This window comes from Mustela nivalis (genome assembly GCF_964662115.1).
Source record: "Mustela nivalis genome assembly, chromosome: 9".
In the NCBI taxonomy this organism is placed as follows: Eukaryota; Metazoa; Chordata; class Mammalia; order Carnivora; family Mustelidae; genus Mustela; species Mustela nivalis.
In genome coordinates, this window is record NC_139028.1 from 99,992,462 (window position 1) to 100,019,593 (window position 27,132).

The 27,132-nt window shown below is 43.6% G+C and overlaps 1 protein-coding gene across 7 annotated transcripts in view; it reads left to right on the forward strand.

Annotated features, from left to right (window-relative positions):
• ALKBH3 (alkB homolog 3, alpha-ketoglutarate dependent dioxygenase) overlaps positions 1-23,678 on the forward strand; it is a 37,034-nt gene extending 13,356 nt beyond the window's left edge. For 4 of the 7 annotated variants that reach the window (XM_082684043.1, XM_082684044.1, XM_082684045.1 and 1 more), the window contains 3 exons: positions 4,729-4,938; positions 22,469-22,567; positions 23,326-23,678. In XM_082684043.1, coding sequence (XP_082540169.1) covers positions 4,729-4,938; positions 22,469-22,567; positions 23,326-23,418 — 402 coding nt within the window. In that variant the 3' untranslated portion in view covers positions 23,419-23,678. Of the gene's footprint in view, positions 1-4,728; positions 4,939-14,673; positions 14,776-14,877; positions 15,201-17,094; positions 17,236-22,468; positions 22,568-23,303 lie in introns of those variants that run through there. The other 3 variants (XR_014298976.1, XR_014298977.1, XM_082684047.1) reach the window with 3 other exon arrangements.
• Positions 23,679-27,132: the final 3,454 nt, after the last annotated feature.

The window sequence follows — 27,132 nt, forward strand, 5'->3', positions numbered from 1 at the left end:
GCTTCTAGTAATTTGTAATAATAAACTCCCACTTGACTAAAATGTTCAGGACCAAAACATTGATGGGAGTGGGAGTGGGGACATGGCTTTTTCACATGAAAAGATAGCTGCATGCTTTTGTTTGTTGGGCTGCGTTTAGAATGTGACCCAGGGAAGTGCTGAGACCCTTTATAGCTGAGGTTGATTTGGAAACATGAAGAGAATTGAATTAGACCAATCCAACAGATGGCTGGCCATGTTTCTGTCAGAATTAATTTACCTTCTTGTCAACAGTCATAACAGAGAAGTTGAGGATTAAACAGGCTCTAGGGAAGAAGTTCTTTCCCATCATTTTAGTTAATCTTTTAGAACGGGATTTCTCAACCTTGATATTAGTGGTTTTTGGGCTGGGCAATTCCTTGTTGTTGGGGCTGTCCTGTATATTTTAGGATGTTTAACAGTATCCATGACTTGTACCCAGTAGATGCCAGACATTTGCTAGGGAGCAGAACTGCCCTTGGCTAAAAACCACTGCTTTATAATAAATGTAAGGCACATCAGATATGCTAAGTAGTAGGGCCTCTTATGCTTTGAGGACATATTGACAACTCTTCAAAAGAATTTTTTAATGACAATCTTTTTCTTATAATGTATGTAATATGAACTTATTTTTTAAAATTTTAGAAACTACAGATAAGCCTGAAGAATATTAAAATTTTGGGTAATTCTTCCACCTAATGTTTGGGTCTAGTCTTTTTATTTTTATTTATTTATTTATTTTAAAGGTTTTATTTATTTGACAGAGAGAGACACAGTGAGAGAGGGAGCACAAGCAGGGGAAGTGGGAGAGGGAGAAGCAGGCTTCCCACTGAGCAGAGAGCCTTATGCGGGGCTCAATCCCAGAACGTTGGGATCATGACCTGAGCTGAGGGCAGATGCTTAACGACTGAGCCACCCAGGTGCCCCTAGTCTTTTTATTTTTTAAAGCAGACTCCATGCCCTACATGGGGTTTGAACTCATGACTCTGAGATCCAGAGTCACATGCTCTACCAACTGATCCAGCCAGGCGCACCTCCCTTCCCCCCCTTTTTTTCATTTTAAGGAAATAAACAGAGAACTTGTCTATAAAAATACCAATTATGTATACTACATTTCATTTGACTGTATCATTACCATGTCTTAGTATCATTAAGTATTCTTTTAAATCATATCTAATAGCTGTGTAGTAGTCCATAACCTGTATGTACAGAGCATAATTTATTCAAACAAGCTTTTTTGTTGGATATGAAGGTTGTCAGAATTCTTTTATTTGAATTTGGCTGGCTCATAACTTTGTATTCCTTGGTTAAAGATTTAGTTTGTTTTTATGGCACTGTGAACAAAATCAAAAGAAATGCCTCTTAGACTTTTTAAAGGTATATATGTGTGTTGGGGTTCTTGCTTAATTTTAACTTGTTTAATTTTGAAATTATTACCTCAAGCTTAATAACCCAAAGCACAGGAGCAAATTCAGTCAGAGGTTATTAAACTTCTTTTAGTCTTTTTTGAACTAAATCTTATATGAACCCAGTGTATGAAAATAAAGAAAAGTGCCTTGACTAGCTGGGAGTCCCACCAGCTTGACCTCTCCTTTCTCCTACTGAATTTCCAGAGATACCTTTGTGGTACCTAAGACTCTACAAAACACTTTTTGAAATCCACTGAATAGGTCCTTTTACTTTTGTGATTCATATTTTCTCATACTCTTTTCCTCAAATGTCTTTTAAGGATAGAATGTCTTCACTGAACAGTGAGATGATGCTGAATTTTAATTTAGACATTCAGTTCTGAGGGATCTGTATATAGAGTATTGGTTGGAGAGTCTAAATTAATCCTCTAGTTCATTATCCCCTTTTTTTCTCCTTACTTCACCACCAAAAATAACCAGTAAAAATATATACCCACTTAGAAACATAAAGCAAACTTGGAGTTATCACAGTACTCAGTCCCTAAGCAAGTCAGGGAAGTGCTAATTAGTTTTTCAGTCATATTGCAAAAAAGCTATCTTCCTCTTTTACATTCTTGTTTTTCTTGCTAAGTGTATAATTCTAGCATCTGATCTTTATCTCCATGAAGATAAGCTTAAAGCCATAAAATAAATAGGAAATACAGCTTGCTAACATTATTAGGAAAGTTCCCTTTGAAATTTATTCTCTAGAACATAGGTTACTTTAATAACATTTCTGTTTTACTGATCTAAGTTTGGTTTGTTTTTGTCATTGTTTATTTTAAAAAAATTCTCTGCTTAGAATGTAATGCTAGTATCCGTAATAAGGAATCCCAGCTTACCACGATTGCTACATCACAGCAAAGCTGAGTGATTCCCACATATGCTTTCTTGGCAGTTTTACCTGACAGTAGCTGTGGGATATACTGAAAATATTATGTTTTCCTTTGCTGAACATCTATTCCTTCACTAGCATACATAGAACCTGATTTTGAAGGTGTTCTGTCAGGTGGGGTTTTTTAAATAGAATCAGTGGATACCTGGAGGGGTCCATGAAGTCGTTTTGGGAAGTGCACAGGTCAAAACTATTTATATCATACTTGGTGAGGGTGACGTTTTCACTCTGTTGAATTTTCACTGATTATGCTAAAGTAATCGTGGGTAAAACTTCTGATGCTTGAGCATCGATCAGGTCTTTGTCATCAAACTTTATTAGTAATCATGGTATTCTTCACCACCATTCACTTCCGGTTTAAAAAAAAAAAGGCTGGTTTCATTTAGGAACATTCCTCAAAGCAATAAACATTATTAGTTTTATTAAATCTCAGTGTTTGGGTTCATGTCTCTCTAATAGTTTGATGAAATGGAAAGTATGCATATAGCAGTCCTGCTACAAGCCAAGTGTGATGGCTGTCAAGGCACAGAACACTTGTGTGATTCTTCACGCTATAGCTGAACTGCCCACTTCTACCATGGACCATTTTTGTTTGGAAGAGCAACTAGCAGACTAATTAATAAACTGTAGTTATTCCGGCTTGAGTATTTGGTTGCCATTTTCTCATAAATGAGTGAAGTGAGTGTCCCTTGAGGGAAAACAATGGATAGGTTTTGTTACTTATAAAAGTTGAATTTTCAAGAGAATCAGAGTTTTGGAAAAAGTCATAACCGCCACTTTGATCCTGACCTCTTTCTATTACTTAGTCTTTTCTGATGAGATCAGTGCTGATATTAATGGATATGATTTTTTAAGACTGTACAATGAAATGTGTCAACAGTAATGTCTGTCTGTATTACTCATTGGATCATTATTTTCCACATGACCAATGATTGATGTTATAGAATCATGAAAGATTAAAAGACTCATTTGAAGTGCAAGCTGGACTAGTAGATTTAAATGTAATTGTTGGTGTGGTTTCCAGTTCCACACTGCAGCTGACCTTTAGGAAATCAGTATATGTTGAGTTTTTGTGTAATAGCAAAGAATATCCACAATTACTTGGAAAGGCTGGAAAATACTTCTGCCCTTTTCTGATTACATATTCATGTGAAGCCAATTTTCTTCACATACTTAGCAAAAGCAACATATTGTAACAGACTGAATGCAGAAGTAGATGTGAGAATCACCTCTCTTCGGTGAAGCCAAACAGTAAAGAAATTTGCAAAACAGTGCCACTCTCTTTGTGCCAGTTTTTGTATTGGAAAATAGAGTTATTTTTTGTAATATAACGTTCATGTTAACATGTCATGGGTTTGTGTTTTTTTAAATGAATTAATCAATAGTTTAACTTTTTTAGGTTTTAGTTTTTAATGTGATAAACATCATAGCTGTAACTCATATGAACAGAAGTTCTTTGAGGTCCTCAATTTTTGATAGGGGTGTGAGAACAACTGTTGTAAAAGGAAGTTTTATTTAAAAAAAAAAAAAAAGCAAGTTCTATAAAGTACTTGAGGTTTTGTGGCAGGAAGACAGAATTCTAACAAGAATTAATACAAGCTATGCTGATTGTAGCTCCCAGCTACAGCCTAAGGTCGGGGGTCATAGTTTCCTGTAGTACATGTGGCAAGACATGAGTCTGAGAGACAAACCACACGAGTGGCCTGGGTGCTCAGGAGGCAGGGCTGTGGCATCTGTGTAAACTGTCTATAGCTCATGGCCCAGGTGTTTATAAGGCCCTGTCATAATTCTATTCTGTAGAATGTTTTTTTCCCTTAGGTTCTATTTTTAGGAAGTTAGCCACTCTGGAAATACTGAATATCTTTTTTTAAAAGCAATTCTGTCATTCGTGATAAAATAGGAGTCGAATGAAGAGGGCCACCCAGCAGGAAAGTTGTTTCCCTCCTCAGACTTCAGTCTGTATCTGCCAATATCCCGGCAGCCCGTCGGCTGCGGCGGCAGGCCGGGCTCCGCGCTCCGCTTACCTCCTTACTGACTGACCATGATGACAGTTGCTGCTTTGTGACGGTCATGAATTTCGCATGGACAGAAAGGATGAGATGGGAAGAGAGGGTTGGTCCTCATGACGTTGCTATACCAAGTTTAGTACCTTAATAAAATCGTGGAGGTCAGCTTGCATCGAAGTAGAAATAACAGGCGGGAATCGACTCCTCTTGCCTGTGGCTGTCACATTCCCTGCGTTTTGCTTACTCCATGCCCCTGTTCGTAGCATGACCAGTTTTACCCTGCCTTCCATTTTACCTGGGGCTGCCACCTTGTGTCTGACGGGAGCCATCTCTGCCCTTTCTCTTGGCCTCCCGATTGCAGTGGCATCCTGTGCTGCGCACACTGAAGGACCAAATCGAAGAAAACACTGGCCACACCTTCAACTCCTTGCTCTGCAATCTGTACCGAAACGAGAAGGACAGTGTCGACTGGCACAGCGACGATGAACCTTCGCTAGGGAGATGCCCCGTCATCGCTTCACTGAGCTTCGGCGCCACACGCACTTTTGAGATGAGAAGGAAACCCCCGCCAGTGAGTATTCGCTTTAGGTTTTTCCTGCCTTCTAATACTTTGTGAAAAACGTAACGCCCTGTAAAGCTCCCGTGTACAGATTTAGAGAATGGGAGTACGTGTTTCATTGTTGAAATGTTTTCAACTGATCGCCTACCCCATGGTTAACATTAGACTCCCTCCCTCCCTTCATTCATTCGTCATCTTACCCAGCAGAAACTGCTTGCCTTTCGCCAGGTGCCAGGGTTCCGTTTCCACTGGGTGGAACCATACACAATCCCCGTCCTCATGGACATAGGGGATATTGAAATAATTAGAATTATGATAAATGCTGTGAAGGAGAGCTTATAAAGGGAAGGCTCAAGCTAGTAGATGCGAGACGGGAAAGGAAGAGGGTGTGAGGAAGATGCCCCCGGGACCTTGTCGTACGGAAGTCCTCTGCATAGCCGTGTTGCCTCTTTTCTGTGAGGGAACATTGAAAGCATCCTCCTTGCCGCCTTAGCCATCTTCTAACATACAGATGAACCTGTAATTCTTTCAGAAAATAGATACTCAAGCCAAATTATCAGAGGTGGTGGTCTGTCCAAGTTTGGAGAAGCAGGGACTAAACTGTGTAATGACTTGTTTTCCGTCCCCGCTTTTACCTAATGACCATGACATTTGAGGGACATGAAGACCGTTAATTTTTTCTTAAATCCAAAAATTATAGGACCTTAGAACTAAGATAGATAGAAGAATAGTAGGAACTCAAAAGAGCAAACCTCTACCAGATTATCTTACTATCTTTGTGTCTTTTTCTTACCAGGCTTCCCGATCATTTAGCTTATCACGTTAAAGCAGACCCAGTCCGTGCAGAAGGGCTTATAAGGCTGTGTTTAGAATATGACCTAATCCAGACCAAGTAGTTAGTGTGTCAGGGCTCATGTCTGTTCTTCATCAGATATGCTGCTTCTAAGAACATAGTTAATGGGCCGGGCTATTTTCCTGGCATGTATTTCAGTTTCCAAGCATGGTATTTTGAAGCATATTGTGTTATTTGCATTTACGCCATTAAGCAGCTTTTGTTGGTGTAATTTCCATCGATTAGGTTTCCTTTGGTCTGAGTCAGCAGGGGGCTTGACAGTTGCCAGTGAGTTACAGGGTGAACTGGCTCCTCAGGGCTTAGAATAGACTTCACAGTTCCTTGGGTGATTAGCCTTCTCACAAACCAGGAGTACCACTTGAGAAGCAGACAACCCTACCTTTGCCATATTCTCTTCGGGTATGGCTGTGCTTTATATGTAGCCTTCCACTCAGTTAAAACCCAGTTAAATTATGTGAATAATTCATCCTGCCCTTGGGAAGATTCGTGTTGTGTGAACGGCAGAGGAACACCCTGTGTCTCACCTCATGTTCAGGTCCTCTTCTCAAGCCGGGCCTAAGGAACACCGACTTTTTGTCAGGCATGGTCTTGGGAGCTGGGGCAGTAGCAGCGATTGAGTGAGGTAAAGTCCCCCTTTCCCTCCTGGAGCTTATGATCTAGCACATGCTCGTGCTGTGCCTTCCTATGGGAGTTCTCCTGTAAGCTGTGCTAGATGCAGTATAATGTTTGCTGTAATCCTAGCCTCTCGTTCTTGGTGGTTTTTTCTTTGTTGCCAGGTATTTTAAGTGCTCAGTTACTGTTTCGTTACACATATCCATTCACCACCACCACGCCCCTTTTAAAAACATTTTGACCTATTTATAGATTTGAAGCCTAAGGATTCCCAAAGCATGCTTTCTGGATAATTAGTTTTACTGTAGAAGCAGTTTCCAGCCATTAAGCATTAGCAGTGTTCTGATGCCCAGCATACACCCCATTCCATTTCCTCTCGAGGCAGCCGAAGGTCTTCATTTTCTCATATAAAAACATTAGTCATGGTGACCAAGAGCTCTTTCTTGGTTATACCTGATGTCTGTTAAAGGTTAATGAGTGGATGGATAATACAACTACCACACAGCCTTGAAGGTAACCATTTGGAGGAAAATCTCAGTTTAAGAGGGAGACTGCCCATACTGAAGCTTTATCTTCTCAAGGCTTCTTATAGTTTAGTTTGATGAGTATAGTGAACGCACAGGCCATGAAATACTAAAAAATGTGGTACTGTCCCTTTAATTATCTGCCAGTAGCCAGGGAATCTGTAATATACCTGTGATGGCTGATTTAATAAAAATACAGACCTCCTAAGTAAGAAAATTCACCTGAGATCTTGAAACAAAGTTGGCTGAGGACCCAGATTTGGGAGGAAGTATGAAGGTGTCAGTACCGTACCTCCGGCTATTGACTCCAGTAAGTCTTGGCTTCCTGCATAATCTAAACTATGACTGAGTTTGATATAATTGTATATCTCTTCAGTTCTGGGTTTTGTTTAAGATGGGAAAATTGAAGGTTAATATATTGGAAATTATCATCATGCATTACTGAATATAGTTTAAAAATGCCCCCCCCCCCCCGCCAGAAGCTGTAATTCCATTCTTGGGTAAACAAGACCCAAGTTTAAACTTTTGGAAGGATTCATTTAGGTTTCTTTAACAGATTCCAAAATCTAGGGCTGCACAAATGTAGCTAAAGCAGAAGCACAGAAGCCTTTCTTAGAGTTGACAGCATTAGGCATGTGTGTTAAGAGTACATCAGCTCTGTCTTATTATAATGATCCCTTTTCTGAAGGATTGAAAGGAAGTGGTTTTTGCAAATCTGTGTCTACTTTTCTTTCTAAACTCCAGTGAGGGCTCTGAGAACATGACTCATGATTCATACAACTCAAGGTAAAAGCATAAATTAAAAAAGTATAAATTATGTTAGTCTTCTGTGCAGAATTTGTAGGAGTCTGACTTTCTGTCAGGAAACTCTTAGGAACCGAGCTTAGTATGCCACCATAGGCTGTAATTTTCATGTCTGTCACCAAGACATTCAGAGTATGTTAGAGGTTGTAGGAGGGAATCTCTTTCAAAATCTGGTTCGTTTTTACCTATCAGAAGAGAAGCTAAATACCTGTTTGACTTGAGTCAAAGTTTCTCATCTGAAAGTGACATAGATTTCTGTGTACTTTATTCAGGTATGCAGTTTTGAGACCGAAAAGCATCTGTTTGGGGCCACTTTGTTGTTGTTGTTGCTTCCTGCCATCCCCTCCAGCGTGCAGCAGGTGTTTATTGTGCCGTCTGGCACCTTCGGCCGCTCTCTGTAGCTGCTGATCTTCTGAAAGCTGCCCCAGTTCTACACACGGCATTCCTCACTGTTCTCCCTGCGCTGAGAGGGCAAGGAGGTCTTTGTTTCCGAAGTCCAAGTGCCCTCTGATTCATGCAGTTGGCTCAGTGGGCCTCGTGCAGGCCTCGTCCCTGGGGTAAACGTTTCACCCCTCCAAGCTGCGAATCTTGCTTCAGTGTCCTCTAGTCCAACCCAGTCTACTCCTGCCCATTCATTTTGATTTTAGAGTAAATTACCATTTCCTTTAATGATAACAAGGTACTCGGTGGCCGAGGAAACTTGCCCGATCTTGCCGTTCCGTTCACCCCGTTCCTTCTTTTGTTAATTCAGTTAAAGACGGAGTGAATAGCACCATATCTGTCTACTGGCCAGTGTCAGGATATACTCTCTCAAGACAAAAGTAAAGCTTACCAAATATACTTCGGTGGACACTTTTTTAGAAACCAAGACCCTTTTTTTATTCCTTCAAGCTGAGCTCATTAAAGTTTGTCTATACTCCTTGTCCCAGACCCAGTTGTACTTTCCAAAATGCGTCGTGTCCCTGCTGTAAAGATTAGTCTGGTTCTTTTCCCAGCTAGCTTTAATTCTATACTGAAAAACAAGCTGGAAAAGGAACTACAAAAGCCATTTGGCAGGCTGCTATTTCTCTGTCGGTTACCATGGAAACAGTGATGGCTGAGTTGGGGGGATATTAGATAATAGCAGGAAGTTTGTGATGTGCTGGAGGTTTAGATGCCAGAAGCCTTGTTCTTCTAGCACATTACCCATGGATAAGCTCTGTCCTTCATCAGCTGAATCCTGAAAATGTGAAGGGCTTCTGTCCACCTCAGGCTAGTGAGTTGAGGCAAGTTCAGCATTTCTCAAGCCGCTTCTCTCTCTAGCACCTTCTGAAGAACGTGAACGCTGTTCATAGGACCAGAAGAGGTGGTTGTAAAACCACTTCCAATGGTGGAAGCTCTGAGAGCTCCCAGTGACTTGGAGTTCCTAGTACCTCTTTTGCTCATTGGTTTTTTTGTCTGCTTTGGAAAGAGTGGAGTATGAAAAGGTCAGTTTGATCATAAATACTGGTATTTTTTCAGGACTTAGAAGAAATGAGGATATCAGAATCCAAAATGCTGTAATACTGACTAGCTTAAATTTGAAAGCTGGGTAAGCTACATGGGGCAATATTTCATGGAGTAATGACTGACCCTCTGCCTCAGCCAGCACCCCACTGCTGCTGGTTGGTCATCCAAATCTCTTAATCAGCCCCGCTTCTGATTACAGCGTCTGTTCTGAGAAGTTACAGGAAATACCAGAAAAAAATTGTTGATGACCATCATATTTTTAATACATCCCTAAATGAAGTCTAGAAAATCATTTTCATTTCCTGTTTCTGTTACTGATATTGGCAAAAAGCACCTATCCACCTCATTTACATTTTCTTCTTTGTTTGTACATGGGGTAATAATTTGTAGCTACTTTATGAGAGCAGAGGTACTGGAATAATCCGTGAATTTTTAAGCTGTTAAAATTGCTAGATGCCACAGTGACTTTTCAGATTTGGAAATTGGAAAAGGACGTGAAAGGCAGTGAAGCCAAAACCCCAAGATTCCTTTGGCCTCTGAAATGGCATTCATTGAGGGAGTGGAAGGGAGACTTGGGGAGGGTGACACGTGGCCTGTGGACCAGGAATCTTTGAGCTCCTATCTCTAGGGCCATTTAATGGTTTGGAGAATGTGAGGCAGTGGATGGGTAAATGAAAATGCACATGTTTGAGCCCATAAAGCTGAGTAGTTCTGGGAGGACTTGAATTATCCTCAGAAGTGAAATCCTGTGGGAGCTGGAATCATCCTTTGCTGCCTTGGGGCCTTGTCTAAGCCGAATCCATGCCCTGACTGCCACTGGGAAGAATTAATTTTTGCCACGGATGGCCCAGTTTTGTAGTGCTCTGGCAGTCCTTCTAATCTTGGAAGAACAACCTTTTCCAAAGTGATTCATCGTATTTGCATGTGCCGTGATTAGGAATGGGGTCGGCTTCCAAACTTGACTTTTTTTAAAAAAAACATATAATGTATTATTTGCCCCAGGGGTACAGATCTGTGAATCATTATGCTTACACATTGCACAGTACATGCCCCCTGCAACATCCATAACCCCACCACCCTCTCCCTACCCTGCCGTCCCCCAGCAACCCTCAGTTTGTTTCATGAGGTAAAGAGTCTCTTATGCTTTGTCTCCCTCCCAATCCCATCTTGTTTCATTTTTTCCCTTCCTGCCCCCCATGACCCCCCACCCTGCCTCTCAAACTCCTCACATCAGAGAGATCATATGATAATTGTCTTTCTCTGACTTAATTTGCTTAGCATAATAACCTCTAGTTCCATCCATGTTGTTGCAAATGGCTAGATTTTGTTTCTTTTAATGGCTGCATAGTATTCCATTGTGTGTATATACCTCATCTTCTTTATCTCTTCATCTGTTGATGGACATCTAGGTTCTTTCCATAGTTTGGCTATTGTGGATGTGGTGGCTGCTGTAAACATTTGGGTACACGTGCCCCTTCGGATCCCTATATTTGTATCTTTAGGGTAAATACCCAGTAGCGTGATTGCTGGGTTGTATGGTAGCTCTACTTTCAACTTTTTGAGGAACCTCCATGATGTTTTCCAGAGTGGTTGCACCAGCTTGCATTCCCACCAACAGTGTAGGAGGGTTCCCCTTTCTCTGCATCCTCGCCAACATCTGTTGTTTCCTGACTTGTTAATTTTAGCCATTCTGACTGGTGTGAGGTTGTATCTCACTGTGGTTTTGATTTGTATTTCCCTGATGTTGAGTACTTTATCATGTTTCTGTTGGATGTCTTTTTTTTTTTTTTTTTTTTTTTTGAAAGATTTCTATCCATTTATTTGACAGAGACCACAAGTAGGCAGAGAGGCAGGCTGGGGTGGGGGTGGGAAGCAGGCTCCCCACTGAGCAGAGAGCCCGATGCGGGGCTCGATACCAGGACCCTGAGATCACAACCTGAGCCAAAGGCAGAGCCTCCGAGCCACTGAGCCACTCAGGCGCCCCTGGATGTCTTCTTTGCAGGAATGTCTGTTCATGTCCTCTGCCCATTTCTTGATTGTTCTTTGGATGTTGAGTTTGATAAGTTCTTTATGGATTTTGGATACTAGCTCTTTATCTGATACATCATTTGTGAATATCTTCTCCCAGTCTGTCAGTTGTCTTTTGGTTTTGTTGACTGTTTGCTGTGCAAAAGCTTTTGATCTTGATGGAGTCGCAGTAGTTCATTTTTGCCCTTGCTTCCCTTGCCTTTGGCGATGTTTCTAGGAAGAAGTTGCTGTGGCTAAGGTCGAAGAGGTTGCTGCCTGTAAAACTTGACTTTTTAAAATTGTATCCCAGTGGTAGAAATTTTTTCTCCCCTTGCCATACCCATAAGAACTATTCCTAAGGCTTGTGGTGATGGTCTCCTCTTTCCCAAGCGCTGCTTTCATGGTAGATGACTGCTTGGCTGGGGCAGAAGAGGGCTAAGTGAGTTTGAGGAAGGAGAAGCAGACCCCACACCAGAGTATAGTGCGCAGTGGAGCCCCAGAGCAGGTGATGAGGTGGGGGGAGTGGGCAGGGGCCAGATCATGCAGAGGCTTCATGAGCCTCAGGAAGGAGCAGATTTTAAGCCCAATAAGAAGCACTGAAATGTGTGAGGCAGAAGAGTGACATGATCTGATGGATAATTTTACAAAGTCATTTGCTGCCGTGTGGAACCTGGACTAGAGAGGAGCAAGAGCGGAAGCCAAGGGACCAATTAAGAGCTTGTTATACCTCGTGCGTACCAAGGCCAAGAAGGACAGAGGTGAACAGATTCAATGACATGAGCTCAGAGGAGCAGGGATTTGTAAGAGAGGCCTGGGAATAATGGTCTGAAAGTGTTAATACGGAGTATCTCCTGGCTGGCTGGATGTGAGAGACATGATCACTTTCCATGTGAGAGGGCTTTAGGCATTTGGAATCCTGGAGATAGCAAGGCTTCAATTAGGGCATGCAAGTCTAGGGAACCTTCAGACACATGAGGTTGGGGAACTAGGGGTGCTCGCTCATCACTGAATTGGAATTCCAGAGGACACAGAGGAAGGATATAGGAGGGGAGATCAGGTCTGATCAGGTCACGTCTGGGAACAGTTTGGGAATGAGTTTTGTGCATTTGATGGATGACTGGAGAACCCTGCACTTCTGCTGGGGGCTGGGGTCATCTGGATGTCAGACATGGCTGACCTTTGTTTCTGGTGCTGCAGTGTTGCTGGCGAGCTCTTTCAAGATAGCAGTTCCTTTAAGTTGCATTTCTTAGAAATATATTGCCAAAAATGGAATCATTATTACATGAAGCCTTCTGGTTTCAAATGTGTATTCAATGTTGCTAGAAGGACTGTAACAGTGAGGGTAAAGCCACGTTTATTTTTGCTGAAATTCAGTAACTTCTTACTCCCACACTGCCCCTGGCACTATGTTGACAAGTCTGAACAATAGACACTGTCAGCAGTATTTCGCTCTGTTTGCCTTTCCACGTGTTTCCATCCAGAAGGAAAGGCAGGAGTTCTCATGCTAGTCTGGTCCCTAGTGCCAAGTTTTCGCTGCTTACAGAGAGAGCCTTTGTTGCACTGAACAACTGCCAGACCTCCCAGGCAAGACCTTGGTGAGGTTCTGACTTACTGAACTATGGAGGTCACTGGGCATCCCTGGTATAGGATGACCAATCACCAGGGCCAGTCCTCATGCCTCCTTAGTGTCCTCACTCATCTCACCAGAACCTTCCATGCCAAACATCAGGAAAGAGTTGGATAAAAATGCAAAGATTTGTTGTGGCAAATGAGCTTACACCTGTTTTGGACAGATAACCTCAGTGATTTCAAATCTGTATTTTTCCAGCCAGCCTTTTTCTTTAGCAGATCTCATTTCAGAAACAGCTGCTTCTCTTTTTAAAGTAATGTATTTCAGATCGATATTGAGGATACAGTCATTTAAAGTGTGGATTGAGTCAGCAGAATAATAAGTAGAGATGACATTGTGGGGTCCTAGCTTTATTCTCTTTTTGTAATTTCCATAAGTAATGTATTTTGTTTATGTCAGATTTAAAAAAAAAAACCATGTTAGCACTATGAAGAGTAAGTCCAGCTGTGCTCTTCCTCGGCGCTGTAGGAACAACGTTGCAGTCCACATATAGCCACAAGCATACATGATCCATGAAGCCCTCCAGAAGCCAGCCAGCCAGTTCTCAAGGGCAAGGGAACCCCACATTCTGATTGTGAAAGCAAGCTGAAAAAAATTAAAAAAAAAAAAAAAAGCAGGTTGGGCGGGGCGCCTGGATGGCTCATTCCTTTAAGTGTCTGACTTGATACCGACTCAGGTCTTGATTTCAGGGTTGTGAGATTGAGCCTTGTGTCGGGCTCCACACTTATTGGGGAGCTTGCTTAAAGATTCTCTCTCTGTGCTTCTCCCCCACAATCCCCACCCCCCATGCACATGCATGTGCGCTCTCTCGCTGTCTCCCTCTCAAATAAATCCTTTAAAAAAAAAAAAAAGGCAGAGAGGGCGACATTATTGGCATAATCATAAGTTGGAAGGTAGGGCAAGTAGAGGGACAGGTGGCCCTCAGCAGGTTACGTAGTGGTGCCCTGGGCTAACATTCAATTTTCAGTGATCATTTCAGTCTGCAAAAAGCCATGACTGTACTTGCCAAGCGCTCCACCATGAATCTGGTCCTTGGACCGGAGAGCTAGGGAAATCCCTTTATATCTGTTACCATCTTGAGAAAATCTTTTCCTGGACTCTTACTAATATCTGGGGTGTTTTTTTCTTTGCTTGCTTGCTTTTGAGGCACAAATTCTGGAGTAAGTTTTCTCTGTCTGCAGTTTCCCTTTCCTTACAACTGAACTCTTGAAGCCCCTGCCCCGTAGGTCCATCCCCACCGCTTTGCTAATATCCAGATGCCATTGTATGGAATATCCAGATGCCATTGTATGGAAGAACCTTTCCTTGATCATCATTCCGTTCTTCCTTGTAATATTGGTCCCCAGTATTGGTCTCCGTATCCATCTCCTCTCTGCTTGAAACTCAACCATCTCTTTCTTCTCTTTGTCCTGTTGGCTGGGATACTGTGTTACTTTAGCTACTCTCAGACTTTTCTCACTGCTATTGCCCTCCCTCCTTTTAGGATTTTTCCTTTACATTCACCCCTACAACGTGGATATTCAAGATTACTTTTGATTCTGTTGTCTTTGTTTAAATTAGTTCTTAGGAGATTATAAAGTGGCTATAGATTGTAAGTGCCATATGGGCAAGGTCCATTTTTGTCTTACTGTGTCCCCATCATTTAGCACTATGTGTGTGTGTGTGTATGTGTATTTTGGTTGAATAAGTTAATAACCATGGCTTCAGCTGTTCCTTCTTAAGGTGGAGTGACTTCTGAATCTCTTATCTCCAGCCTTGACTTTTATCTCAAGTTCAAGTCATCAGTCGTATGTGTTCAGGGGACATTTCCACTTATTTATTTGTGGCAGGGGGACACTTCCACTTATAACAGCACATGCGACTTCTGACCTGAAAGTATAAAATCAGCTTTATTATTGTTCTCTCAAAAAACTCCACAATTCCACCTGCTGGTAAGTCCATTTATGTTCATGATATCACTGTTCTTGGTCAGGTTCACACATAAATTATTTTATTATTATTATTATTATTTAAGATTTATTTATTTATTTCAGTGGGGGAGGGGCAGAGGGAAGTCCAGGCAGACTCCCCGCCGAACATAGAGCCCAGTGCAGGACTTGATTTCATGACCCTGAGATAATGACCTGAGCCAAAGTCAAGAGTCATACACCCAGCTGACTGAGCCACCCAGGTGCTGCACATGTAAGTTTTTTTTTAGTTCTTCCCTGTTCTCTTAATTATTTCAATTTCCAAATCTTCTTAATTTGTTCTTGAAATGGCTGAAGAATTCATCCCACAACTAGTGACCATCTTTATCCCAGGCTCTATTTGCCACATGTCTAAAATACTAACATGTCTTTAACTCCCATCTTTTCTCTCTCATTTCTCTCTGAGACCCAGATGCCAGATATTTTCAGGAAGAGGTAGATCTCTCTCCCTCTCCTCTCTTCTCTGTCTCTGTCCCGCAAATACTAACTGCCCACTTACTGTATGTCAGGTGCTGTGCTCAACTCTGAGCAGACACCAGTGAAAGTGGCAAACGGGGGGCCCACCGGCATGGAGGTCTTAGGAGCTAGACAGTAATCCAGTGAACAGAGAAAGAATTATAACTTGTAGTTAGAGCTCTGAGTTTGGCTTTTATTCTGAGTCCAGCAGGAATAAATGAGGTTATGACATGATCTGGTTTGTATCTGGAAGGATCGCTCCGGCTGCTGTGTGGGGAATAGTCTGAGGAGCGGCAAGAGCAGAAGACTAAGTAGAGGGGGGAGAGCCGGTGCTGGGCTGCCGGTTTGGACTAAGGTGGTGGCAGTGGGATGAAGAGAAGTGGATGAACTTGAGGTGTGTTTTTGAGGGTGCAGCCGTAGAAGTTGCCACTAACATCTTAGATACAAGGGTAAGAATCAAGAATGACTCCCAGGTTTCTGGCCGAGTAGCGGTTGGGTAGACGTGTTATTCACTCAGATGGGGGAGGAGCCGGGATTTTTGCTTTCAACTGTGGCCGTGTTTACAGAGGATTTGTAGATGGAATCAAGAGTTCTTTCCACGTGCTAGATTGGAGATGCCGGAGACTTCTGTGGGGGAAGTAGGCCGCTGGCTGTTGAGGTCTGTGGGTCAGATGACCGGCTTGTGCTAGAAAGATTATTTGGGGAATTGTCAGAATAACAACAGTAAAGTGATGATGATAAATAACAAATGTGCGGACTCTGTGCCTGGCCCTGTTCTGAGAGCATTACGTTCCGCCCTCCAGTAATCCCGCAACGTCTGTACAGCCATTACCCCTGTTGTACAGAGGAGGTGGCCGAAGCACCCTGTTAAACCACTTGGGTAGCGTGTCCCCAGTAACTGCTCGCTGAGCCGAGTTCGAACTCATCATGGAGGTGATACGGGAAGCTCTGCGGTCGCACATCATCACTCAGAGCAGGAGCGTAGCTTGGGGCGCCTGCGTGGCTCAGTCAGTCATGCATCTGCCTTCAGCTCAGGTCATGATCCCAGGCTCCAGGGATCGAGCCCCACGTCGGGCTCTTTGCTCAGCAGGCAGCCTGCTTTTCCCTCTGCCTGTGTTTCTCTCTCTCTCTCTCTCTGACAAATAAATAAATAAATAAAATCTTTTTAAAAAGAAAGAAGAGCTAAAGAGGAGCAGAGAGCCAAGATTGAGCTCACTGCTTTCATCACTTTGTTTTCCAACTCAGAAGCCTTTATTTGCTTCTCCTGGAACAAAAGATAAAATAAAATGTCAGTTCCTTAGACTGTCAAATCTTTACATAATCTATGCCCAACCTCCTTTAGTGTCTTGCTGTTCCCTGTGTGCTTGCACCATTCCATGAGATCATCTCTGCTCTCCCTTCCGCTCGCTCGCCACCTTCGTGTTCACGTAAGTCCTCTCCAGGATTCAGGGACTCACTCACTGTAGTCTTGAAGCCTTCCCTTATGCCTCCAGTGCAGAAACTAATCACAGTTACTGCATGTCAAGTGCTTCTGGAGAGCTCAGGAAATGAGAAATACATAGCATGCTCCTACTTTGTTCTTTCTGCTCATTTGTGTTTTGTTTTCATCAACATCTTCTTAGTAAAATGATGGAATTTTTAAAAATAAGTAGCTCATCTACTTTTCAGAGGATCAGAGATGACTTGGAGAATCAGATGTCTCACTGTAAATTGAGATCATTAATTTGGAAGTATATTTTGCTTCGAACAGCCTTTTTTGCTTGAGTTGGGTCAGAGATTAAGAATATATACTTGAAATTGCATGAGCTTTTCTGAACTTTCTATCAGGTACTACTATTTGGAATGGCAAAGCAGGATCAGAGGAGCCAGGCAGATTACAACTGGCCTTGACTGGGAGCTTCCAGGCCAGATAGGATGACGAGATGTGGGCATAAAAGGAGTCCTATGCTGGGTCCATCAGCAGCACAGGTGGGCGGCTCTTGTGAATTTGGTCCTCAGACTTGTTTATACTGCTTAGCATTTTTAACAAAATTTGATTATTTGGCAAAATTTATTAACTCAGGAGATTTCACATAAAAATCCCATTTATCAGCTTCCCTGGAAAATCTTGAAAATCAGACAGCCCTGAGGGAGCAATGAGCCAGAGCTACACCTGTCTGCACACCCCATGCTCTCTGGTTCCCCATGGTCTTCACTCCCTACTGCACTGAATCCTGCCCTCACTCTTCGTTTATGCTGCTTGCTGGTGTTTGTGACCCTTAACGGATCAGTCAGGGTACCATGGGATTTGGACAGGAAATGTGATGGGATTTCAGAAGGAATGGAGATCACTTGGAGAGCACAGTGGACTGGAAAGAATATAAGCTTTAGTGCTAGACAGATCTAGTCCAAATACTAGCCCTGCCTTCCTCCTGCCAGCCTTCTGCCTTAGAGATATGCTTTCCCTGCAGCTCCCTTTGCTTGTGATAAAATGGAAAATAGCACTGCCCTTCCAGGGTTGTGGTGAGCATTAGCGGTGATGTACATGTAGTTCCTAACATGCTTGGCATCTGGGCAGCATACATTAGTTGATCCTGTCCAAAAAGTCTGGCAGGGTGCCTTGGTTTAAGTATTTGGAAAATGTTACAAAAAGAAGCCTCGGGGTGAGGAGGAAGCCAAATACCAGGTAGATGAAAGAGTTAAGTCTAAAAAAGCGTCTACTTTTTTTTGTTAACCAAAAATTTGGAAATGCAGTTGTATATTTAACTTCCCCCAGGATGAGAAAAGACTTGCTAAGCATAAAAACCATGAAAGAGAACCAAAGAAAGGTCAGAGTTGACTCAAAGTTTTTGGGCTTCTCTGTGTTAAACATCAACATAGTTAAAGGACAAATAGCAAATGAGAAAAAAGTATTTGCACAAAGTACAACAAAGGGCAAGTATCTTAGGGTCTGTGGTTATAGGTCAATAAGAAAAAATGCTAACATCCTGTAGAACAATGGGCAAAGAATGTGAAGAGAGAGTTCACAACAGAATTAATGCAAATAGCAAATAGGCATGTGAAAAAATGTTGAATGGGGTTAGTAAAGAACTCCCTGTTTGAATAATGGATTGTGAGTTTTCCCTCAATTTTTTTTTTCATCATTGTTAGTTGGTAATGTTCAGTATCAGTGATGTGACCAGAAAGTAGGTGCTGTAGTATTTTCCTGATGGAATAATAAATTGCTATAACCTTCTTAAGAAAGCAGTTTGCTAGTATAAGTCAGATTGCTTTAAAGTTTATATCCTTGGATCCCATCATTCCATTTTTGAAAATTTATCCTTAGAAAAATACTCAGAAATGTTTTGCCTGGGATCTACTTGCAGTAGCCTTTCTTTCTTTCTTTCTCTCTCTTCCTTTCTTTTCTTCTTCTTCTTCTTCTTTTTTTTTTTTTTTTTTTTTTTTTGGCAGTACCGGTGTATTAAAATCTCAGTGTCCAAGAGTGAGTGCCTTGTTGCCATATTCTTAACATTAGCACAGTGACTGACATATACAGTGGTCGAAAAATATTTGCGAGTGTAAAGAAGGAAAGATATATAAAGGAATATTATGTAACTCCATTTCTGAAATACCATACATTTGAGGCATAAAAACATGCTCACAATATAATGTTCAAAATGTAAAGTACATGATTGTGTATATAGAACGTTTCCTCTACATGCATTGCATGAATTCTGGATGATAGGATTATATTTTCTCGATGCTCTTCCTCATTCAGCACATACATACTGATGTGTGTAATAGGTGCTGAGCATGTTTTGAAAGGGTAAGACAACACTCTCTTCACGGAGTTTTTATCAGAGAGGAGGAAGGCAGGCAGCAAGCCGGTAATTTCCATGTGTCATTTACTTTAGTGAGGTTGTGTCACTTTTATTCTGTAGAGAGAAAAACTCTGCTGCTACTGATTTTCAAGTATCAATTGTTGGTTGTAATTCCTAAGGCACATTCTTGGGACAGGAAAGGAGCAATTACATGAAGAACCTACGTAGAGCTTGTGAAGCATTAAGTTACTTTTCCAGTGAAAAGAAACATGTTTAGGTTTCCTGTCTTTTGAGTGGTTAGTAATGACAGAACGACAAATACACCCAGACTTTTCCCCTAAATACCATTTTCCTAACGGAAACCAAATAGGCTGAGGCGGGAGTATAGAATTCAGGAAGGCCCAGAGCTCCTTGGGAATCATAATTGTGTATTCAAATGAACTGGCTGTGCTTGGGGAGGGGGGGACAGTGTGTTGGTCAGCATTAATATAAAGTATGTATTTTTTGCATTTTTTCATCTGCTTGTGAAATTTTGTGTGGAACACCAAATCATCAATAACAAAACCCACCCTACAGACTGACTGTGATCCTGAAAAGCCTTTTTTGTTTTTTTTAAAGTAAGCTCTATGCCCAGCGTGGGGCTTGAACTCATAGCTCTGAGACAAAGAGTCACATACTCTACTGACTGAGCCAGGCAGGCGCCCCTGAAAAGCCTCTCTTAACTGGGATCATGGATGGAAAATTTTATCCCAAGCAATGTTTTTTTTAGGGGTGTGTTCTGTTTTGTTTTGAAGAAAGACCTGAGTAAATCAGAAGGGTCACAGAGCCCTGTTTTGATAACTTAACCATGCTTAATGGCTGTGAATGCACTCCTCTAAACAGTCTGACCCTTGCTTCCAGCATGGCTTATCCATTTATCAATTTGAGTCTTTATGCACAGCCACGTGAGCTCTGTCGGCCTTTTATCTCCTTCCTGAGTGGAAAAAGTCTCCCTGTGTCTTGGTTAAGTTGAAGGGTAGCTCTGGGCTCTGTTGGCACTCTGGCCTCAAGACCAGAAGGAAGCATTTGTGAGCTCTGTGTTGCCTCAGTAGAATCCCTTGCCCTCTTTTCTGTCTCCTTCTGCAGATTAGAATGTGCTCTCTGAGCCCAGGGTGTTGGAAGGGACAGATAGCAAGCAGCAGAGTGATGACATCACCTCGTGCAGTGGGTGCCCTGGGCATCGGCGACTCTTTCAGGGACTGATCAGGAGTAGCTCTCTCCCAAGTGAAGGGTCTCCCTCTTTTGCTTTTAGGTACAACTAAGTACAACGTTATACTGGATGTAGTATGTATAAAAGCAACCCGAGGCTTTCTGTCATTGGAAAATGCAGATCTTAGGAACGTAAAGTGGGGCATGGCGCTGTGGAACGTCATTTTCCATTGGGGCTGGTATTTCCCCTTTGCATGTGGAACTCTCTCTCACTTGCTGGCTCCGTTCCTGCTTCATGTTTCCAGGCAGAACTACAGTGCTTACCCCTTCTCTTCCATTGGCGTTGGCGCCCCCTCCTTCCCAGGAATGCTTTTACTGTTCAAAGAGATCTTCGTCGCAGGCTTGGCTTCATGTCTGGGTAGCACGTTTCCTCTCTACTTTCTTTGGCGTCCCTGCCCTCATGTCTGTGCTTGAGCAGGTCCCACTGCACTCCCAGAGTATGCAGTGTGCAGAGGGCAGGAGAACCATCTGCTTCTCCCTATGTTGAACCTTGATCTGGTAGCTGACTTTACAGCTTAAATCAGGGACCCTTGAGCCCTCTAAGTCTCATGGACGATGCACTCCCTTCTGTCTCTTTTCTCCAGTAGGACGTGCATCTCCTCTGGTTGGAGTCCTTTCTTTCATAGAGCCTCCTCTTGCTTCTCTGGATGCAGCAGGGCCACCCAAGGACAGGGTCACCTTCCCACCACTCTCTGGTTGGCTGAGGGGTCATTGGTTAATGCTGCAGTGCTTACTTGCTACTGGAAAAGAAAAGGTGGCAGGCACAATTGAAATCAGTCAAGGAGGGGCGCCTGGGTGGCTCAGTGGGTTAAGCCTCTGCCTTCCGCTCAGGTCATGATCTCAGGGTCCTGGGATCAAGCCCTGCATCAGGCTCTCTGCTTGGCAGGGAGCCTGCTTCCTCCTCTCTCTGCCTGCCTCTCTGCCTACTTGTGATCTCTGTCTGTCAAATAAATAAAATCTTTAAAAAAAAAAAAAATCAGTCAAGGAAACCAAAAGTTGTTTCAAACATTGCTTTTATCTTCTGCCTGTTAAAGTTATGACTGTGCTCCACGAAGTCCCTGCCAAGGGCTGGGACCTGGAACTTAAACTGTTTATGCAAGTTCATTATTGTGATGATTTTGTTTTTCCTGAGGGAAATCATTGTAAATAATTATGTTCTCAGAAGCACCCCTACAATAATAAATATAAACACAGTATTGCAGGGAAATCAATCCTGCAGTAACCCAGATGCAGTCCCTTGCATCAGAAGTGAAGTAGACGGATGCGTGGATCTGCCCAGAATGGAAGTGGAAAGATCAGGAAGCGTGGGCCTCGACTCTTGACAGGCTCTTTGAACTCACCCCTTTGTCGGCTGCAAAGGAGGAACGACCCTCACGTACTGGCTGTTTTGCAGGCTGGGCCTGAAGCTTCCTTAGAGCACTGGACATGAATGAACTTGGAGCTCTCTGGAAGAGGGGGTGATGTAAATACAAGGCATTTCTGTGTGAAGTGGTCAGGAGTTGTGGTCTGTGCTCCCAGGCTTCAATGGCTAGTCTCAGTTTGCAGCATTGTTCTGGGCAAGCCAGAACTTCCTTCTTCAAGAAAGTCTTGCTGTTGACTGTTCTGAAAGAAACAAGGTTATATCTCCTAGACACCAGAGGAGCTATAGGAAGAGTTGTAACCAGTTTTAACATAGGCTCCGGTTAGTGAATTAGCAGAAATTGTAAAAAGGCAATGAGAACTCACTACACCGTGTCTTATTTAAAAGCCCGTTTTTTCCACACAGACCGTGGCAAAACACAGAGCACAGCATAAAGCAGGTGTGAAGAGTTCTTGTATAAATAACTTAATTCCTTCACAGGCCAGAATGAGCTCTTCTGCATTTTAGATGCGGATGACAGTATCTGGCACTTAACGCTGCACTTAGTGTGCGCCGGTCCCCAGGTGACCAACGCAGACTGCATCAGTGGAGGCGCACAGCAGCCCTGTGTGGCAGGTCCTGTTGCCATCCCCAAACTAAGGTACAGAGTGGTGATACAACTTGCCCAAGGCCAGATGGCTGCTGCGGACGGAGCCAGTAGATGAGCCCCGACTGTGTTGCTGAGGAGAGGTTTGCACTTCTAGACCACTGCCAGGTGCCATTGCATCTTGATCACACAAGCAAAAAACATAGTGCAATGAATGCTGTTTTCTAGGAAGAGAACGGAGACTACACGTATGTGGAAAGAGTGAAGATACCCTTGGGTCATGGGACCTTGTTAATCATGGAAGGAGCGACACAAGCTGACTGGCAGGTGAGAACATGTATGGAACTTGGATTCACGTGGAGGCGGTGCCCTGACGGCTTCTGTTTATTTCTCTAGTAAATGTGAAAAGTAAGTTGCTTTTATCATGAGCAAGAGGTGGTACAGTGACACCATTTTCCAAGAGTTTTGATTCTGACAGTCAAAATGGACCTCTGCAGCAGTGGCATCCAGTAGAACTTTCTGTGACAGCGGAAACATTCTGCATGTTCTGAGGCTCCATGTTGTAGCCACTGGACACACACAGCTATTATTGGTCTTCTGAAATGTGGCTAGTGTGTCGAAGGACTGAATTTTTAATTTAATTTAAGTTCATTACAATAGCTTCGGGTGGCCAGTGGGTGGCTACTGGGCGGCACAGCTTCTCACCTTAGGCCGGGCTCTCTTAAAACCGGGTCATCTTTAAGGTGTGCAAGTTCATGAAAGAACACTTAGCTTGGGAGCAGAATCGCATGTCTGTCTTTGGTCTCAGTGATTTATGTGTTGCCTTGTGAGATTTGGGAACATGGCAGGAAGCTGCGAGGAAGAACAGCAATTAGAAAAGATAAAAACAATACCTCAGTGTGAGGGCGCTGGCTTATTGGAGTGATGGGGGTGGGGGAGGATTTGCTTCAGAGAAGAAAACCTTTCTCCACAAGACTTCAGAGAGCTTGCTGATGCTTGTGGGGGGTGGAGGGGGGATGAAGTCAAAATATGTCCCATGTCCTCATAAATGTGTTTATGTCAGAATTATTTATATTTCCGTTTAGCATCGAGTGCCCAAAGAGTACCACTCTAGAGAACCGAGAATAAACCTGACCTTTCGGACAGTTTATCCAGACCCTGGAGGGGCGCACTGGTGATATGAGAGCTTTGAGAGAGAAACTGTGCTGAGACCGAACAAATCCTCCGCCGTGAAGAAACTTCCAGAGGCTGGTCTGGCTGATCTCGCAGGGAGGCTGTTCAGAAGACAAGGGTGGGATTTGCTTCCTGGCTTCGGAGTCGTATTAAATGAGAGCCAGCGGGTCACATTTATACTGTGTTTACTGTGGGAACAGTACCCCTAATCACATCTTAAAATCACAGAGCTTCTTTAGGCAAATTAAAAACTGCTATGGCTGTACTCTCGGTAGGTTTGTCCGTAAGCTGTTTCTCTCCTGCCCCTCCTGCTTCATTTAAGGCACTGTGAATGGGCTTTGCCTCCATGGTAAAGGCGCACGTGTTTGTTCCTTGTGCCTTTGTGAAGTAGGATATAAACATGTGTCAGTGACCCTGGAGGCCTCCGCAGGCAGACAGCTGCCGAAACCCAAACAGAGGGGGCCTCACAGAGCCTTGTGGAAGTCTGCCTTGACTGCTCAACATCTTGGCTTCAGTGCTTTCGTAATGGAAAGCTGCATATTCTAGAAGCACTTTATTTAACCGAGTCTCCTTCCTGGGACAGATCCAGACAGGTTACAGGCCTCTGAACAAAGAGTGGAAGCGGTGTCTTGTAACCCAGCCATCTTTAGGCAGCAGTTTGGATACTTGTAATACGAGAGGAAACCGTCCCCTCTGAGACAGAAGTAATCAAGTGATGTCATGAGAAATTTAGGCTGAAGAGCAGCAAATGCCCTGCTAGTGACAGCTGTCCCACATAGATGAGTTTCCCCTAGAGAGTGACTTGAGTCATTTAAACCCAAGCCAGTGAGAAGAGGGAGCAGCCCTCTGGGGTTAGACTCGGTTACCTAATAGTTGTCTTTACCTTAAGTTCCGGGAGCCGTGTGACGAAAGCTTTCTTCTGACTCAGTGCTCTCTTAGACATGAGCTCCTGAGATTCAGCAGTCCATGATGTCACCAAGGTTCCCAAAACAGAACAGAGTGGCTGCCCTTTCTTGCCTCATAAAAATCACGTGTCGTCTTGACCTCTTGACTTAGGAGTACTGGGCTGGATTGATTCCAAACCGAGATAGGGAAAACTCAAGAGAAAGAAAATGGAATCAAATGGATGAAAACAGGACAAGAGAGTTAGAGTTTCCATAGCTGCCTGCTGGGAAAACCTACAGAGCCTTCTTGCTTTCGATCTTGTTTCCATTCTGTTCTGGAAGACAGATCGGCTTTGGCGATGGTGGTAGAGTGCCAAAAACTGGCCAGGCTCTTCCCCGGAAGTCAGATTAACACCAGGCCTGGAAGGCCCTGCTTTCTGACAAACTTCCTGGCTTTTTGCATTGGGGTTCCCCCCTCCCCCTGCCACTTTTTTTTTTTTAATGTTTTACATGTGGATGGCTCCTTTCTGTAAGAAATATGAAATGCTTTATAAAATCTGAGCGTCATACCAAGCCTTTCAGTGAGGGCAATGCAAATCATCATAAAAGCCAAATAAAACCTCTAATTCCTAGCTGTTTTCCTGTTAAACAAAACCTGGCCAGGGTGGTACAGCCGGCTTCAGTGGTGAGTTTGATGCACGACATTGGGAAATTCTTCTTCCGCTCCCATAGACGAAAGAACTGGCAGATGGTTCCCAGTGTCCCGGCATCCCTCCTAATGTAGGGTCACGGCCTCCCCTGGTGTCAGCTGCACATTTGATCTCTTCAGTCATCACTGCCATGGCTGTCGGGGAAATGAGTTCCTACTTGACAGCCGACAGCCTGAGCCATGCGGGCTTCTTTAGCTGAGAGCAGCGGTCTTGGCTTTTGTTCTTGCTGCCCAATGCTAGATCTACCCCTTATACACACAAATCTTTTTTTTTTTTTTTAAACCACGAAGATAATGTCCCTTTTGAAATGACTAGTAGGTACTTGTCATAGAGTTAAAGTACAGGGTTTAGGACTGCACAGGGATTTTCAGAACCTAGCAAAGGATGCCCCGGGGCCGCACTGACCTGTTGCTGTGTTTTACTGGCCTTAGATCCTTCCTAAGAATTAGGGGCTGAGCTGCTTTGCCAACATTACTTGTAAAGCAGAGGAAGCAAATATAACAATGTAGCATGAAGAAAAACAGATTTAGTTTTGCTTTTTTTGAGCTTTAATAACCTACCAGGAACTGTCCTGGGAGCTTTTTCTATGTAATCCCTTATCTTCCCCAAAGCTCGGCAGGAAAGAGGTGTTCTTCCCATTGTAGAGACCAGGCAGCTGAGGCCCCCACAAGAAGGGCCGAATGATTTAATAGGACTTCCAGGCAGCAGAACCAGAACTCAAACCACAGGTGAATCCTTAAACTGCGGGCTTCTTCCTCTGCCTTGATGAATTTAGGCAGAATGGTTGACTGGGCGTCCCTGCCCAGCTCACCCCTGGACCCCATTGGCAGAGCGGACCACCCGCCGCCTTGTTTGTCCTCTGGCTTTTCTTTGTCCTCAGGCATCTGCATCTCCTCTCTTCCTGATCAGCGTTAGCAGCTCCTAGTCAGAAACCAGACTGCCAACTGGACTCCTAGTCAGCCACTTAACTAAGGAAGCTTATTTTGTGGGGAGAGAATGCAGTTTCAGGCAAGTTAGACAAATTCTCATCCAACCTTCCTGTGACCCAGAACAATGTTTCTGATCGTATCCCAGCTAACTCTCAGGGTGGTTGCGCGATCCCTTCCTCTCGATGCTCATCTGTGAGTCCCTCTGGGGGCTCTGAGTGACACCCAAACTCAGCATCAGGCTTCTTCGTGACACTTAACGACAGCACTGTTGCAGTCAGCACACAGCCCAAAGAACACAGGTCCGCTTGTACCCTAAAGAGGTCTTGACGACAGGCGGCTTGCCTCAGGACAGTGCGCAGCCGGTATCCGATTGTATCCTCCATACTGAAATCCCGATTCACGTTGTTGACTAAACCACTCGCTCTGGTGGCTTGGACAGTTCATGTTAAATTTGGAGTTATGCAAGCTCATAAACCTGACATCACCTGTGGCACTCCATCTCTGCAGCCTCTGTGGCTGATAATGACCTTGCCCTAGTGCCTGGTAGGTCTACCTGGACCACAAGTGGCCAGGTCTCCTGAATCGTGTCATGGCAGCCCCACTAGAGGGAAGCGGGTCCTGTGCTGAGCAGAACACTCCCATCGGGGAACTGTAGAGAAATCCTCGACACGTGACGGGTCCCTGCCCTGCTGGGAATACTTCTTCCTTGAATTCTGGCAGCTTTTACTTGGCTGCAGAATATCCAAGACCCACTTTGCCTTTTCTGGTCATAAACACTTGTAAAGTGTTGAATCTGAAGTCTTGATTGCTTTATTTTTCTGAACGATGCTTTTGAAAAAGCTGAATGTTTCCACAGCAGTGCATTCTGTTTGTTTAAATCTTTACTTCTGCGTGGTTCCACCCATTCGCTCTCCTCAGAAGGACCTGGTCTACAACTGTCCCCTTCCCACCACCCCATCTTCTCCTTGGAAGGAACCGTCGTGGGAGAGCCCGGTCAGTTTTGTGCTGCTGGAATCCAGTCTCAGATATGGCGATTCCTGAGTCTGAGGGTCAACAGGGAATGACGTTGATGTTTGTTTATTAGAGTGGAACACAGACTGACGGTGCCTTTTCCCGCTGGCTTAGTACTGCTGCCTGTGAACAGAGCCCCTTCTTGGGCTGGACTATCTTTTAGGGCTAAAGCTGGCCAAGGGGCC